This window comes from Prionailurus viverrinus, chromosome E2, assembly GCF_022837055.1.
Source record: "Prionailurus viverrinus isolate Anna chromosome E2, UM_Priviv_1.0, whole genome shotgun sequence".
Taxonomy (NCBI): domain Eukaryota; kingdom Metazoa; phylum Chordata; class Mammalia; order Carnivora; family Felidae; genus Prionailurus; species Prionailurus viverrinus.
In genome coordinates, this window is record NC_062575.1 from 51,863,038 (window position 1) to 51,877,658 (window position 14,621).

Consider the following 14,621-nt stretch of genomic DNA (forward strand, 5'->3'; position numbering starts at 1 on the left):
GCCGGCCCTCGGGGAGGCGGGAGGGGAGCCCGGGGCGGGCGAGAGCGGGGGGGGGGGGGGGGGGGGGTGTCCCAGCTATAAAGCGTGGCCGCCTCCCGCGGCGCCCAGGACGGCTGGGACCCCGGGCGGTCGGACGGGCGGGCACCGGTCGGAACTCGGGCCGTGCCGGCTGAGAGATCTGAAGCGCTCGGTTTCCCCCCCAACCCCGGGCCGGAGCGGGGGCGGGAGGGGGCGCGGGCCCGGGGGATGCTGGGCTCTGTGAAGATGGAGGCCCATGACCTGGCCGAGTGGAGCTACTACCCGGAGGCGGGCGAGGTGTGTCCTCGGGGATGGCGGAGCGGGAAGCGGGGGGCAGGAATCAGGGTGCGGGTGTAATCGAGGACAAGGATGGGGATTAAATGGGGGCCCCAACCACGGTTGAGGGGCGGAGGAACTGGAGACACCGAGACCAGGTGTAAGAGTCAGGGATGGGGGGGGGGGGCGGGGGGAAGCACGGGAGTGCGGTTTAGGCTGACCGGAGCCAGGGCTTAAATGGGAGTCAGAAAAATTTAGGCAAGGGTCAGGTCATAGTTTAAGCGTGAAGACTGGGGCTCGGGGACCCCCAAATCCAAGGGACTGAAATTTTAAAAACCAAAGATGGGAATCCGAGGTCCAGGATAGGGGACCCAGCTGGGGGATTGAGAAATGGGGTTCAAAATGGGGGGGGGTGGGTGGGGGGAGGAAGACCGGAACGAAGAGATGAGAGAAAGGGGTCACCATGAAGGAAAGCCTGAGGCGGGAACTCAAGGTTAGAATATAGTTAAAGATGGGGGGTCTGGGGTAGAAATCAGAATTGGGGGCTGGGAGATAAACACGGGGGGTGGCGGTCTAAGAATCAGAAAATAGGGATTGGTGCTCAAAGAGGCGAGACATGGTTTGGGGGAGTCTGTAATAACAGGTGGGTGAGAGTTGGGGCTCAGATAGATGGGGGCCCAGATGGGGTCAGAGTTGGGAGCCTGAGAGCAGATGTGAGCCACGGCATTGGCTGGAGAGGGGTCAGTCTCCACCCTCCATCCCTATTCCTGATCCTTACCCCTCCCGACTGAACTTCAGTGGTTTAATTGTTTTCAGAGACCCTCAGCAGGGATACTCCTAATTGGAGGCTGGAGGGTTTCAGATTTCACACCACCACCCCCCTTCCAGTTATCTCCAGTAATTGCCAACGTCCTTACTGTCCCACCTTCGACAAGGCCGCCCTTGGAGTAGGGGGCGGGGTGTATCTTAATTCCCGCACCTCAGCTGACCGAAAGTCCTTACCCAAGTCTAACTCCCATTCCAGTTGCTGCAAGGGCTCCCCCTTAGCTCATTCTTTCTAGAGAGTCAAGATTGTGAAGTGACGGGGGAGGGGTCCTGGTAGGAGGGTTATGGGGGTCCAGACACTTGGGTCCCTAACCTGGAAGGAGGCTTTGGGCTTCAGGTCGGAGTGGGGCTGGAATGGCTGAGAGCTCCAAAGATTCTGAGATCTGGAGGTTCCAGGGGCCCCACCGTGCCTGAGTTCTGGGTCTGGGGTGTGAAGCTTAGGGTGGGACTCCTGGTTCCCCAGGCCTGCGGGGCTTGGCAGGGTGCCCGGGAGGGGCCAGTCCTGGGGCTGTGGAGGTGTGAGGTGCATGTGGGGTGGGGCGGGCGACCAGGGAAGGGATTGGGGGTGCTGAGAGACGGAGCTGGGACCTACTGGAGATATCAGTTGTGCAGTGGGGAAGGCACAGACCAGGTCCGACGTGGAGGCTCCCAGGGAGTGAGGGATCCCAGCTGAACCCCTAGAGAGTTCAGCCTGGGGACATGATTTAAGAGAACCAACTGCCGATCTGTGTTGGGGGGGGGCACATCTTGAAAAAGTAAGCCCTGTGGGGTCTAAGGACGGAGGAGTTGCCATTTGGGGCACCGTCTGAAGTTTAAGAATTTGTATGGAATCTGTCAGATATCCAAGGACAGTCTAGAGAGTCTAGAGAGGATTAGCATTGGGGGGCATATTTTGGAAGAGTTAGCATGTTGGGGGCTGGAAATGGAAATAGGATCTGATGGTACCCCCAGCCTTTGGATCAGCCACCAGCAAAGCCACCTCCTCCCCCTTGGGTCTGAACAATAGAGAAACATCTGCACTCACTCAGCGTCTAAGAACTAAGAGGGTCCCCAAACTGCTTCTTGCTCACAGCACCCTCCTGCTGGGGTGATTGACACCCTGGATCAGGCTCCCCATCTGGAAGGAAATTGGAAAGTTAGCACCCTGGGGTGTCCCCCCTGGACTCCAGTTTTACAGATCAGCTGGTCCGAGGGCCCCCCCCCCCCCCGTTAGAGATGGGAACTCTGAAGCCTCTCCGAGTGTCGGGGGGCTGCTTGAGGATCTGGACTGGGGCTGGGACCAAAAACTAGGCTTCTGGTTTCACACCGCCTTCCTCTGCCCGCTGTCACACCCTTCCTCAGAGACAATAAGGAAATGAAAAGAGAGAAATTCCAGCCTCCTGGGATGGGGGTGCAGGTCCCCTGAAGGCTTCCCCCCCAGTCTCAGCCCCGCCCTGGCTGGGGAGATCCGGTTCACAGGCTCACACCCGGACACTGGGGGTTCATCCCAGCCCTAGGGCGTGGGAAAGCCCAGGGTGGATTAGGGCAGCAGGAGAGCTTGAGGTCAGATGCGAAGGAGGACTTCCGGGTGGGTGGGGACCAGAAAAGGAGGGCCCTGGGGTCCTGGTCAGTCTTCCTCTGTGATACAAAGGAGTCCGATGGAGTTGGAGAATTGGAGTGGAGGTTGCAGAGGGATTTACCAACTCTCTGTGGATGCCCCTGAGTCCACTGCCTCCCTTCAGCTCCGAAGGACCCGCTTCCCTCATTCTGGGGAGAAGGCAGACGCAGCCAAGGTGGTGGTGGGGAGACCGGTGCAGGGAAGAGGGGTAGCTGTGACTCCCAGTTTCATTGTGAGGCTTCTGGGGAGACGGCGATGCTGAATGGAGAGAACAGAGATACAAAGATGTGCTGGAGGGCAAGAGACCTGGCAGGGGAATGGGATGGAGACGGGGAGAGAGAGGGTGGCGGAGAGAGAGATGGGGTTGGAAAGAGTTAGGAGGAGGGAAAGGCAGGGGGGTTGGGGAGAGATGAGCGAGAGGGAGAGACTGGAGAAGGAGGTGAAAAGAGAGGGGCGAGAAAGAGATGGGGAGGGACAGGGCTAGAAGAGATCGGGGAGTAGAGACGGGGAGGGAGACGCGGAGTGAGAGAGGGGAGGAGCACAGAGGTTCTGAGACAGGGAAAGAGATGGACAGATACATATGGAGCCAGCTGGGAGATTCAGAGACAGGAGACAAAAGAGCTACCTGAAAGCTCATGAGAGAGAGAGAGAGAGAGTCTCTACCTGCCCTCAGACTAGGGTTGGTTCCCCCCTGTCTCTGACTCTCTGAGTGACCCTGGCAATTCCCTTTTCTCTCAGGACTTTGGGACCTGCAGACCCTTGCAGTGACAGGGTCTAAGACAGGACCCACTGACTCACCGCAAAGGTGGCTCCTCCCGGAAATAGGAAATAGAGCCAAATAGAGCCGCAGGAGACCCCAGCGTGGGGAGGGAGCGGGGCAGACGGGGCTGTGAGGGAGAGAGGACGGTAGACGGTGGATGGGAGGGTACGCGCACACCAGAAGGGAGAAATCTCCGCTTTACATTTTCCTTGTTTATCTTGTTCACTTCCTGCTAGACTGTCAGGTCTGCGAAGGGAGGCACTTCCATCTGTCTTGGTCACTGCTTCTATAGCACGATCCCGAGTGGTGGTCTGGAGCCAGACTGCCTAAATCCAGAATCCCAGTTCTGCCCCCTTCTTACTGTGTGACCCTGGACTGCCTCTCTGGGCCTCAGCTTGCCCAGCTATGCGATGGGTGTCATAATAGCACCTCCCCCATAGTACCTTTGTAAAGGTTGAAAAGGAGACCTTTCCCCGTGAAGTGTCTGGAGCTGTGCCCGGCACAAAGTAGGTGGCCAATAGATACTTGTTCAATGGATGAAAGAATAGAGGGTTATTTAGAGAGACATAGCAACGTCTACCGCATTCCATTGAGTGCAGATGCGTGTTTTTCCCCATTTGAACGTTTCTGAAATGTTTTACAGTCTGGAATGGGTCTTCTAGTCGGTAGCGTCGAGGGATTGACCGTGTTTTCTTCCCCCATTTTTATTGCTACTTGAAACAACGCTGCATCTTACCAATGAGGATGTCTTAGATTCGACGATATATTGTAACTACATAATATATATTAGGTTGGGGGGGGGGGCGCCTGGTGGCTCAGTTGGTTGAGCATTCAGTTCTTGATTTTGGCTCAGGTCATGATCTCACGGTTTGTGAGTTCAAGCCCCAAGTTGGGCTCTGCACTGACAGTGCAGTCTGCTTGGGATTCTCTCTCTCTCCCTCTTTCTCTGCCCCGTCCCTGCTGGCGCTCTATCTCTCTCAAAATAGATACAAATTTTACACACACACACACACACACACACACACACACACACACATTAGATTGAAATCTATCATTTTGGAGACTGAAACATTTTTGACCTATAACCACTGTAATTCTATAACCTAAGAGATTGATAGAGAGTACCCATGTAGGTGAGATGGTTGGAGAAATCAGCAGTTTCCAATTTTTTCAGTTTCAAGACCTCTTTACACGCTTAAAAAGTTATTGAGGACCCCAAACAGTTTTCATTCATGTGGATTATGTCTATCAGGAGTTACTGCACTAAAAAAAATTTACTGCATTTGAGATTACAACTGAAAAAAATTTTAAGATATGGATTAATTAGTTTAAAAATAATAATTGTTTAGGGGTGGCTCAGTCGGTGAAGCGTCTGCTTCAGCTCAGGTCGTGATCTCGCGGTTCGTGGGTTCGAGCCCCATGTCGGGCTCTGTGCTGACAGCTCAGAGCCTGCAGCCTGCTTCGGATTCTGTGTCTCCCTCTCTCTTTCTGCCCCTCCCCCGCTGGCGCTCTGTCTCCGTTTCAAAAATAAACATTACAAATATTTTTAATACAAAAATAAAATAATTTTTTAGTATACATACTGTGTTTTTTGTTAAAATAACTATACTTTGGGGGTGCCTGGGTGGTTTGGTCGGTCAAGCTTCTGACTGTTGATGTTGGCGCAGGTCCTGACCCCAGGATCATGGGATCAAGCCCCGAGTTGGGCTCCATGCTTATTGCGGAACCTGCTTAAGATTCTCTCTCTCTTTCACTTTGCCTCTCTCTCTCTCTCTCTCAAAACGAATGAATGAATGACTATATTTTGGGGTACCCGGCTGGCTCAGTTGGCCAGTCTTAGGATTGTCAGTTCAAGCCCCACATTGGGCATGGAGCCTACTTAAAAAAATAATAGAACAAACTATATTTCAAAACATTTAGTGAGAGGAGTGGCACTGTTATATTTTTGGCAAATCTCTTCAGTGTCTGGTTCAATAGGAGACAGCTGGATTCTTGTGGCTGCTCCTACATCTGGTCTGTTGCGATATCCCCTGCCCCGTGGCCTCTGGAAAACTCCACTGTATACTCATGAGAGAAAGTGAAAAGGGCTAGTAATATCTTAGCATTATACGCAAATAGTTTTGACCTCATGGACACCCTAAAAGGGTCTTGGAGACTCTCCAGGGGGTCCCGGGCCACGCTTTGAGAACCACTTAAAGGGTGAGCTTCAGTATACGGGGGGCCTGGGGGGGGGGAGGGGTGGAGGATGAGGTCAGGGATGGGGTGCATGAGGACGGAGGAGAGAGAGAGACTTCAAGAGACAGCCATCCACAGAGAGAGGTAAGGATGGGAGGGACTTTGTAGAAAAGGCAAGGCAGACAGACGGATAGATGCACAGAGGGGGCCAGTGATCCTTTGCTGACCAGCGGAGTAGAAACTCACTGACCTCTCCCCTTGTGTCCTTCTCTCCTTGCAGGTCTACTCACCGGTGACCCCAGTGCCCACCATGGCCCCCCTCAACTCCTACATGACCCTGAACCCTCTGAGCTCTCCCTACCCCCCCGGGGGGCTCCCTGCCTCTCCGCTGCCCTCAGGACCCCTGGCGCCCCCAGCCCCCGCGGCACCCCTGGGGCCCGCCTTCCCGGGCCTGGGTGCCAGCACTGGTGGAGGCAGCAGCTCAGGGTATGGGGGCCCGGGCCCGGGGCTGGTGCACGGGAAGGAGATGCCCAAAGGCTACCGGAGGCCACTGGCCCACGCCAAGCCGCCATATTCCTACATCTCGCTCATCACCATGGCCATCCAGCAGGCGCCGGGCAAAATGCTGACCCTGAGCGAGATCTACCAGTGGATCATGGACCTCTTTCCTTACTACCGGGAGAACCAGCAGCGCTGGCAGAACTCCATCCGCCACTCCCTGTCTTTCAACGACTGCTTCGTCAAGGTGGCGCGCTCCCCAGACAAGCCAGGCAAGGGCTCCTACTGGGCCCTGCACCCCAGCTCAGGTAACATGTTTGAGAATGGCTGCTACCTGCGCCGCCAGAAGCGCTTCAAGCTGGAGGAGAAGGTGAAGAAGGGGGCCGGCGGGACGTCCACCTCCAGGAACAGTGCAGGGTCTGCTGCCCCGGCCACCTCTCCCCGCCAGCCCCAGCCTCCACCGCCTGAGCCCGAGGCCCAGGGTGGGGAAGACGTGGGGGCTCTGGACTGTGGCTCTCCCCCTTCGTCCACCCCCTACTTCGCTGGCCTGGAGCTCCCCGGGGAGCTGAAGCTGGATGCACCCTACAATTTCAACCACCCCTTCTCCATCAACAACCTGATGTCGGAACAGACACCAGCACCTCCTAAACTGGACGTGGGGTTTGGGGGCTATGGGGCAGAGGGTGGGGAGCCTGGGGTGTACTACCAGGGTGTCTATTCCCGCTCTCTGCTTAACGCATCCTAGCAGGGGCGTGGGAGCGTGGTGGGTGGGGTACGGCTGTAGCTCCCACCATCTGGCCCTTGGGGCCTGACCCACCTGGTGACACTTCGCTTGTCCCGTCAGTTAACATCTTGGCTGGTCTGTTACTGTGGTGACTGCTGTCTCTGTGGGCATCATGTCTATCCTTTGGGTACTGTGATGACTGCCATCGACATGGTGGTGGGCCCGCTGGGTGTTACAAAGACTGCCGTATCGATCGATGTCATAAGTTGATCCATTGGGTGCTCTGATGGCTGCCATCTTGGATGACATCTTAGTTGGCCCTTTGGACATGGTGACGGACGTCCTCTTGACTGACCCTTTGCATGTCATGGTGATACCATTGCAATTACAACTTCTTTGGCCCGTTGGGGGCCGTGATCCCTTCTTTCTTGGGGAACTTCTTGGCATAGGAGATGCCAAGTTGGCCAACATCCTGCATACCATCTTTATTTGGCCCGTTGGGTGCTATGATGGCCACTATCTTGGTTGGCTGACATTACCAGTGCACCCTTGTGCACCATGACGGCCATCACAGCCCCTGTGTTGGCCGTGTCATCACCATCTCTTTGGTGCGAGTTGCGTGAGGAATGGAGGTGAGAATATTCCTTGTTTTTTTTTTCGGGAGCCTATTCCCCCTCTCTGGTCCAGGAGAATCCAGAAAGGACTGGCTAAGGTGTGGGAAATTTCTACTGAAATCTGGTTCTTGCCTGGGAAGCGGGATACTGGCTGTGTTTGACCATTAAAGGCACTGTTTCTGCCTCTCGTTGAATGTCTCAGTTTCCTTGGCCGGCGGGCCCTGTGGGGCTTGAACACCTGAATTGTCGTTTCCCTGTCCCCCAGGAGCTGGCTGCCTCTGGGGGAGGGGCTGGGGGAGGCATCGACCTGACCTTTGGCTCTTTGCTGTCCCTGACCCCAAGGACAGTTTGCTCATAGATAGCAGCCCCCGCAGCAGTGGGGCCAGGGCAGAAGGGGGAGGTGGCTCTGCAGTGACCAAGGCCATCTCCCCACCCCCACTCCCCAGACACACACCTCTCGCTCTGGGGCCCAAGGAGCTCAGGGGGCTGCTCAATTTTTGGTTAAGCTGGGGAGGAAGGGAAGGGACAAACAAAGCGTTAATTGAAAGACATGGTGTGTGGGGCTTATCCGTGTGTGTGGGGGGGGGGGGGCCTCTGTTGGTCCTAGGATATCACTGTGCCCACTGAGGTCTCTGTGGTCTGCCTGTTGTTACCTCTGATTGTTACCTATTGTTCATATCCCTCGATTGTGTGGGTTTGCATGTCTGTTCTTACCCTGGGTGCTAACTGTAGGTGTCCTGATTTTGTGTGTGTTTTTTTTTAATGTTTTAATGTTTATTTATTTATTTTGAGAGAGAGTGCAGGCGGGAACAGGAGGGGGGGCAGGGGGAGGGGCATGGAGACAGAGAGAGAGAGAGAGAGAGAGAGAGAGAGAGAGAGAATCCCAAGCAGGCTCCACACTGTCAGCGCAGAGCTCGACGCGGGGCTCAAACCCACAAACCGTGAGATCATGACCCGAGCCGAAATCAAGAGTGGGGCGCTCAAACCGACTGAGACCCCCAGGCGCCGCTGGCCTGGGATTTCTTACCATTTTGTGTGTGTTGTTCTCTTCGTCCACCTACCCCTGGGGCCTTCTGGGTCTCACACTATCAGGTGCGGGTCTGTGTCTCAGTTTGTGTGCAAACCCGCGGCCCCGAGGAATCTGTGTGTGGCTCTATCCGTGTCGCGGGCCTGCCTGTCACTATGTGTCTTACGTGTACCTCTGCGAGTCGGCATCTGCCTGCGTGTTGACAAGCGCCCGCCTGGGTTTGCGCAGCGCGGCCTGTCACTTCTGGCCGCAGGGGTGTGGGGGGAAGGAGCTCGGTCTGCCTTCGGGAGCTGTGGGTCTCTGGGTGTCTCTGTTCCTCCAGGTCTCTTCCCTAGGCTCTGGGTCTGGTGTCAGTCGCTCAGATGTCCCGAGCGCACGGATCTCATTTCACGGAGGAGAAGCGGAGGTTCAGAAGGAAAGGCCCTGGGCCAACATCGTTCAGCCGGGCTAGAGCAGGTGGCCAGGCCTGCTCTTGGGTTTTTGTTTTTTGTTTTTTTTTTTTTTTGTCCTTTCCTTATTTGGGGTTTGCCTTTCTTGGTGCTTGCTTGCCCGGTCATTCATTCATTTGTTCGTTAGCATTCGTTCAGAGACCAAAGGCTGTCTGTTTACGTGTTGTGTGATGTCTCCCCCGGTTCATCTTTCGGTCTCTTAAAAAAAAAAATTTTTTTAACGTTTATTTATTGTTGAGAGGCGGTGGGGAGGGGCAGAGAGAGAGAGAGAGGGAGACCCAGAATCCGAAACAGGCTCCAGGCTCTGAGCTGTCAGCGCAGAGCCCGACGCGGGGCTCGAACCCACGAACCGCGAGATCGTGACCTGGGCCGAAGTCGGACTGCTCAACTGACTGAGTCACCCAGGCACCCCCATCTTTCTGTCTCTTAGTGTCATCTTTCTGTGGCACGCTGTCCCTAGCCCTGTCCCTGGACTTTGTCTCTTGGCTGTTTTGAAAATTTTACTCATCCTCAGGATGCCTTCCTCTTCTGTGGTCTGCCTTGTGCTTTCTCTCTCATTCTCTCCGTTGCTTTGACTCTGTCCCTTGCTCTCTCTGGGCTCTGGGCCTCTCCCTCCTTCTTTTGGGGACTGTGACTCCTTTCTGGGGCCGGCCTTCCCTTTCCCGCCTTTGGATCTCTGGCCTCCCTCCTCCTTCTCCCTGAGTTTCTGCCCCTACCTGCCACCTCGCAGGCCAGGCCCTCTATTTCTGTCGCTGTGCCCGCCCTGCCGCCTCGGCTGTGTGTCACCACCACCTCCCCCCCCGCCCCCTGCCGTGCTGGCTCGCGTCAGCCGTCCCACCGGCCTCGCTGTCCTGGGCAGGCCGGGGAATTCCTCCTGGTTCCTGGAAAAAACAACTGGGGCCGAGAGAAAGGCCCTCAGTCTCCCCGGGCGCCTGCCCCCCTCCCTCAGGCCTGGGGGTCTCTCCCGGAGTCGGCCGGCCCGAGGCAGGAAGCCCTGCGGTTTCTGGCTTCTCCCAGGCGGCCTCCGGATCTGGCCCCCGCCCCCCGGCCAACAGCCCAAATATTATTCCGCAGGAGGAGTCGGTGGTGGCGGGAGGAGGCCCAGGCTGAAAGAGGCTTTCAGGGCGGCCAGGCCTGGGGCTTCCTGTCCCCAGGCTTGGGCCTCAGGCCGCCCCAGTAGGGACCTCAGGTGGCCGGAGGGGCGGGTGTTGTTGTAGGGTCCTGGGGGGGAGGGTGGGGCCATCCGTCAGGGTGTCTGGTGGCCACCAGCTCGGGCTGGCGTGGGCAGGTGTGACCCCCACCCCAGGGACAGCCGGCTGATGTCCAGCGTGGAAAAGTACCACGGTCAGACGTGGGACGCATGGACAGACATGATGATGCCAGCGATTGGGGATGGAGGGACAGCCGTGGGGACACAGAGAAGCCTGGGCTGGGACAGGTGAAACTGGACAGAGCCTATAGGCCTGAGGTGACATGGTCCAAGGGAGGGGCCCACGGCTGGGGAGAAAGAGGGCCAGGGCAGGGTCCCAGCTGCAGGCAGAGGTCCAATTGTATCGGGAGGCGTGCGATAACCATGACGGAGGGAGTAATCCTGACAATGGCTCCTAGGGGCTTATCACCGGTCAGGTATTATGTGAGCACCTTACAGAATGGATTGGCCTCATCCTTCCCACCACCCCACCCCCATTTTATTCTTGTGGAAACGGAGGCCGGAAGAGGTGAAGCCACCTGCCCAAGGTCACACGGTTAGTGTAGGGGGGGAGCTAGGCCTTGAACCCAGGCAGTCGGGCCCAGAGTCAGTGCCCTCCACCGCTGTGCTGTCTTAGAGCACAAGAGGGGTGACAGCAAGGTGGGGGGGGAACTTGGGGTCCCGAGCCCTCCCTCAGAGTCCCCCCACCACCATTCCCTACCACAACCTGCACCAGGAGGAGGGAAGCATGCCCAGAAGCCAGCAGTCGGGGTGCATTGCAAGTGTGTGTGTGTGTGTGTGTGTGTGTGTGTGTGTGTGTAAAGTGTCCCATCTCTACCTTGGTGTGAACATGTCAGGGTCATTACGTGACAGGCTTATGTGTTCCCCATGACATGTCTCTCCGGTCAGTGTATCAGTGTGTGTTGTATGTGCCTGTCTGTCACTGTGTCGTCTCTGTCACTGCTTGTGTTTTGTCATCGTCCCTCCGCGCCCAACAGTGTGCTTGCCCCTCCTCGTATCCCGATGTCCATTACTGTGTGCGTCTGTCACTGCGTCTGTTAACAGTGTGCCTCTGTGACTGCTCGTATCCCGATGTCCATTACTGTGTGCGTCTGTCACTGCGTCTGTTAACAGTGTGCCTCTGTGACTGGGTCCTATGGGTCTGTTTATGTCTCCGACACTCTGGGTCTGCCTATATCTGTCCCTGTTTGTCACCACGTCTGTTCCCCTATGTGTCACCATCTACCCAGGTGTCACCGCGTTACTCACCACCCAGGCCACAGGTGGGCGTGTCGGGCCCACTGGTGCCAGGGCTGGGGCCCAGCCCATCCCACCCTCGCCTGCTGTGGGCCAGGCTGGGTGCCTGTTTGCAATGCCCGGCCACAGGTAAACACCAAGATCCGGAACCCAAGGGCCACCTCCCTCACCTCTGCTCCCTGTCCCTCAGCCTGCCCCGGACCGGGCTGCGCCAGAGCCCCACGGGCGCTGTCCCCAAACTGGAGACTTGCCCTGACCCTCCCCTCACCCACGGTCACCAGCCTCCCAAGCCCCCAGCCTCGGCCCAGCCCTGTCTCTCTGTCTGTCTTCTCTCTCCGTCTGTCTCTCTCTGGCTTGTCCCTTTCTCTGTGGCTCTGCCTTTCTCTGGAATCGACCTTTGTCTTCATTCTGCCACGGTCCCCTCTACTCCATCTTTCTCTGTTCTTTCTCGGTGAAGGTCGATTTCTCCCTTTTCCCGGTCTGTCTCCGTTGGAGTCTGCCTTCTCTCCCTGCCCCTCGGGTCGCTGACTCTGTATCTCTCTCTGCCAGTCCTCCTGTTGCTCTTTCATACTTGAGAAGTTTTCCTCTCTCCTCCTGTCACTGTGTCCTTCTCAGCCCGTGTCTCTCGCTCTTGGCCACTCTCTGTGTGTGTCTCTGAGCCCCCAACCCCCACAGGAGCCAGCTTCTGTCATCCTGGGGCCCTTGGGAAAGTGCGTGGCCCCCAGCCTCCCGCCCCCAGCCCGCTGGTATATATATAAAGGTATATGTACATATTATTTATATCTGTACCCGGGGGCAGGAGGGGCAGACACTGGGGCCTTTGTGTAGCCACTGCCCGCTGCCTGCCCGCCCGCCACTCCTCTCCCTTCGTCCCTGCTACCCGCCTGCCTCCACTCCCCCCCCCCCTTCCCGCACAGAAAGGTTCCTGTGGGGCCTGCCAGCTTCCTCTGCCTGAGGTGTGAGTGGGCACGCCACGGGCGAGGCGGGCAGGGGGGCCTGGGGACTTTTCCAGCTGCAGGGAAGCTTTCCGGGTGGGGAAGGAATGGGACTTCTCAGCCGGCTGCTGTCTGTCTGTGTCTGTTGTCCCTGGGTGTCCCCCGGGTCCTTACCTGGCTTCTCCCTGGGAGTCTGTCCATCCATCTAATGTCATTCTGACTTTTTCTCTGCTGGTTTGGGGCGTATTCGCTCGTGCACACGCTGTTGTTGGGCACACGTACTAGGCCCTCTGTTGAGCCCCAGACACAGATAAATGAGATGCCGTCCATCCCAGCTGATTCTTCGCAATTGCTGTCTCACGGCTGCTATCTCTTCACTCAGCGCTCTGTCCCTTCCCATGAAAATATAACCCAAAGTCCTTACCGTGGCCGATGCTTCCCTGCTATCCCTGTGACCCCATTCTTTTTCGTTTTCTTGGTTAAGATCTTATTCTTTTAATTAAAAAAAATTTTCATGTTTTATGTATTTTTGAGAGCAAGAGAGACAGAGCACGAGTGGGGGAGGGGCAGAGCAAGATGGAGACACAGAATTGGAAACAGGCTCCAGGCTCTGAGCTGTCAACACAGAGCCCGACACAGGGATCGAACTCACAGACCTCGAGATCATGACCTGAGCCCCAGCCGGATGCTTAACCAACTGAGCCACCCAGGCACCCCGTTAAGATCTTGTTTTTAAGTAATCTCTACGCCCAACGTGGGGCTCGAACTTACAACCCCGAGATTAAGAGTCACATGCTCTACTGACTGAGCCAGTCACACGCCCCACTCTGACCTCATTCTCCTACCTCTCCCCTTTGCCATGGCTGCCCTGGCCACCTGGCTGCTTCTGGAACAAACCAAGCAGACTCTGCCTCAGGACCTTTGCATATGCTATCCCCCTAGATTTCCCCCGGCTTGCTCCCCCGCTTCCTTCAATTTAGTGTCATCTCCTCTCTACCTCCTCCTTTATGGCAGCAACCTCCATCACTCTCTATCCCCTTCCCCTGGTTTCTTTTTTCTTCTTAGGACTCACCGCTCCATGGCTGTCACATTTTATGGGTCTGTCTGTACCTCTTACATGAACGTCAGCTCCATGAGAGTAGGGGCTGCATTCTGTTCCCTGCTGTTCCCGATCCATCCTTTAAACTAGCCCTGTGCTAGGCAATGCTGGGTTCATAGTGGTGACTGAGACGGCTTTAACCCTGTCCTCATGGGGCCCACAGTTGATTTCCCAATGACGATCCAGAATGTGCAGGGCCGGGATAGGGGAGTGCAGGGTCTGTGAGAGCCCAGAAATGGTACTTGACACAGCTTGGGGGCCAAGGAGGGCTTCCTGGAGGAGGTGGTAGCTGAGCAGAGACCTGAGGGATGAGTAGGAGTGAGCCAGGCCTTGTCGTGGGGACCAACTGATCGAGACAGACCCAGCCTCGCTCGTCTTCACAGATCTCCGTTCTCTCCCTCTGCCTCGTAGAACTTCACTTGATCTTTTTTTTTTTTTAAAGTTTTTATTTTTATTTTTGAGACAGAGAGAGACAGAGCATGAACGAGGGAGGGTCAGAGAGAGAGGGAGACACAGAATCCGAAACAGGCTCCAGGCTCCGAGCTGTCAGCCCAGAGCCCGACGCGGGGCTCGAACCCACGGACCGTGAGATCATGACCTGAGCCAAAGTCAGACGCTTAACCGACCAAGCCACCCAGGCGCCCCCAAACTTCACTTGATCTTAGCCAGAAGGCCGAGAAGCGATCTGTCTTCGCAGAACTTGAGTTTCAAGATGTCTTAACTCCCTAGTTTAAACCCGAACCTTTCCTTGATTTCACAGTCTCCCCTTTCTCCTGCTTTCAAATGCTCTCTCCCTCCTTCTAGGTCTCTATTCTTGGTGTCTCATCCGTGTATCTCAGGCTCTCTGCACCTATCTGGGTATTTATCTCTTCTGAACGTCTGTCTGTCCCTCTGTTTTTACCTCGTTTCCTCCATCTCAAGAGGGTCTTTGAGCTCTCTTGTCCCCCTCTGGGTCTGTCCTCTTCCAGTGAGCTGGTTTTTCTATACCTTTCCACCTCTGTTGTCTCCCATCTTTCCCTGGGTCTGTCTGTGTCTCCTTTCTGGAAGTCTCTTCACCCACTCACGGATCCCCCCAATACATCCAGAATCCCTCCGCTCTGGCCCCACCCTGGCACTGGGGGAAGGGGGACTGATTCAGCCCCCCACACCCACACAGGTCAGGCCGTCTGCTCCGTTAA

General features: G+C 56.2%; 1 protein-coding gene across 1 annotated transcript; it reads left to right on the forward strand.

Moving 5' to 3' along the window:
• The first annotated feature begins 129 nt into the window (after positions 1 to 129).
• Positions 130 to 6,894, forward strand: FOXA3 (forkhead box A3). Its single transcript, XM_047834823.1, has 2 exons — positions 130 to 315; positions 5,932 to 6,894. The coding sequence occupies exons 1-2, from the start codon at positions 247 to 249 to the stop codon at positions 6,892 to 6,894; spliced, it is 1,032 nt and encodes a 343-aa protein (XP_047690779.1). The 5' UTR covers positions 130 to 246.
• The last annotated feature ends 7,727 nt before the right edge of the window (positions 6,895 to 14,621 follow it).

Bases quoted from the DNA above. Each gene is read 5' to 3' on its own strand.
- FOXA3 (XM_047834823.1), top strand. From the start codon at position 247: ATGCTGGGCTCTGTGAAGATGGAGGCCCATGACCTGGCCGAGTGGAGC. The intron at 316-5,931 runs GTGTGTCCTCGG...CTCTCCTTGCAG, and splicing joins ACTACCCGGAGGCGGGCGAG to GTCTACTCACCGGTGACCCC.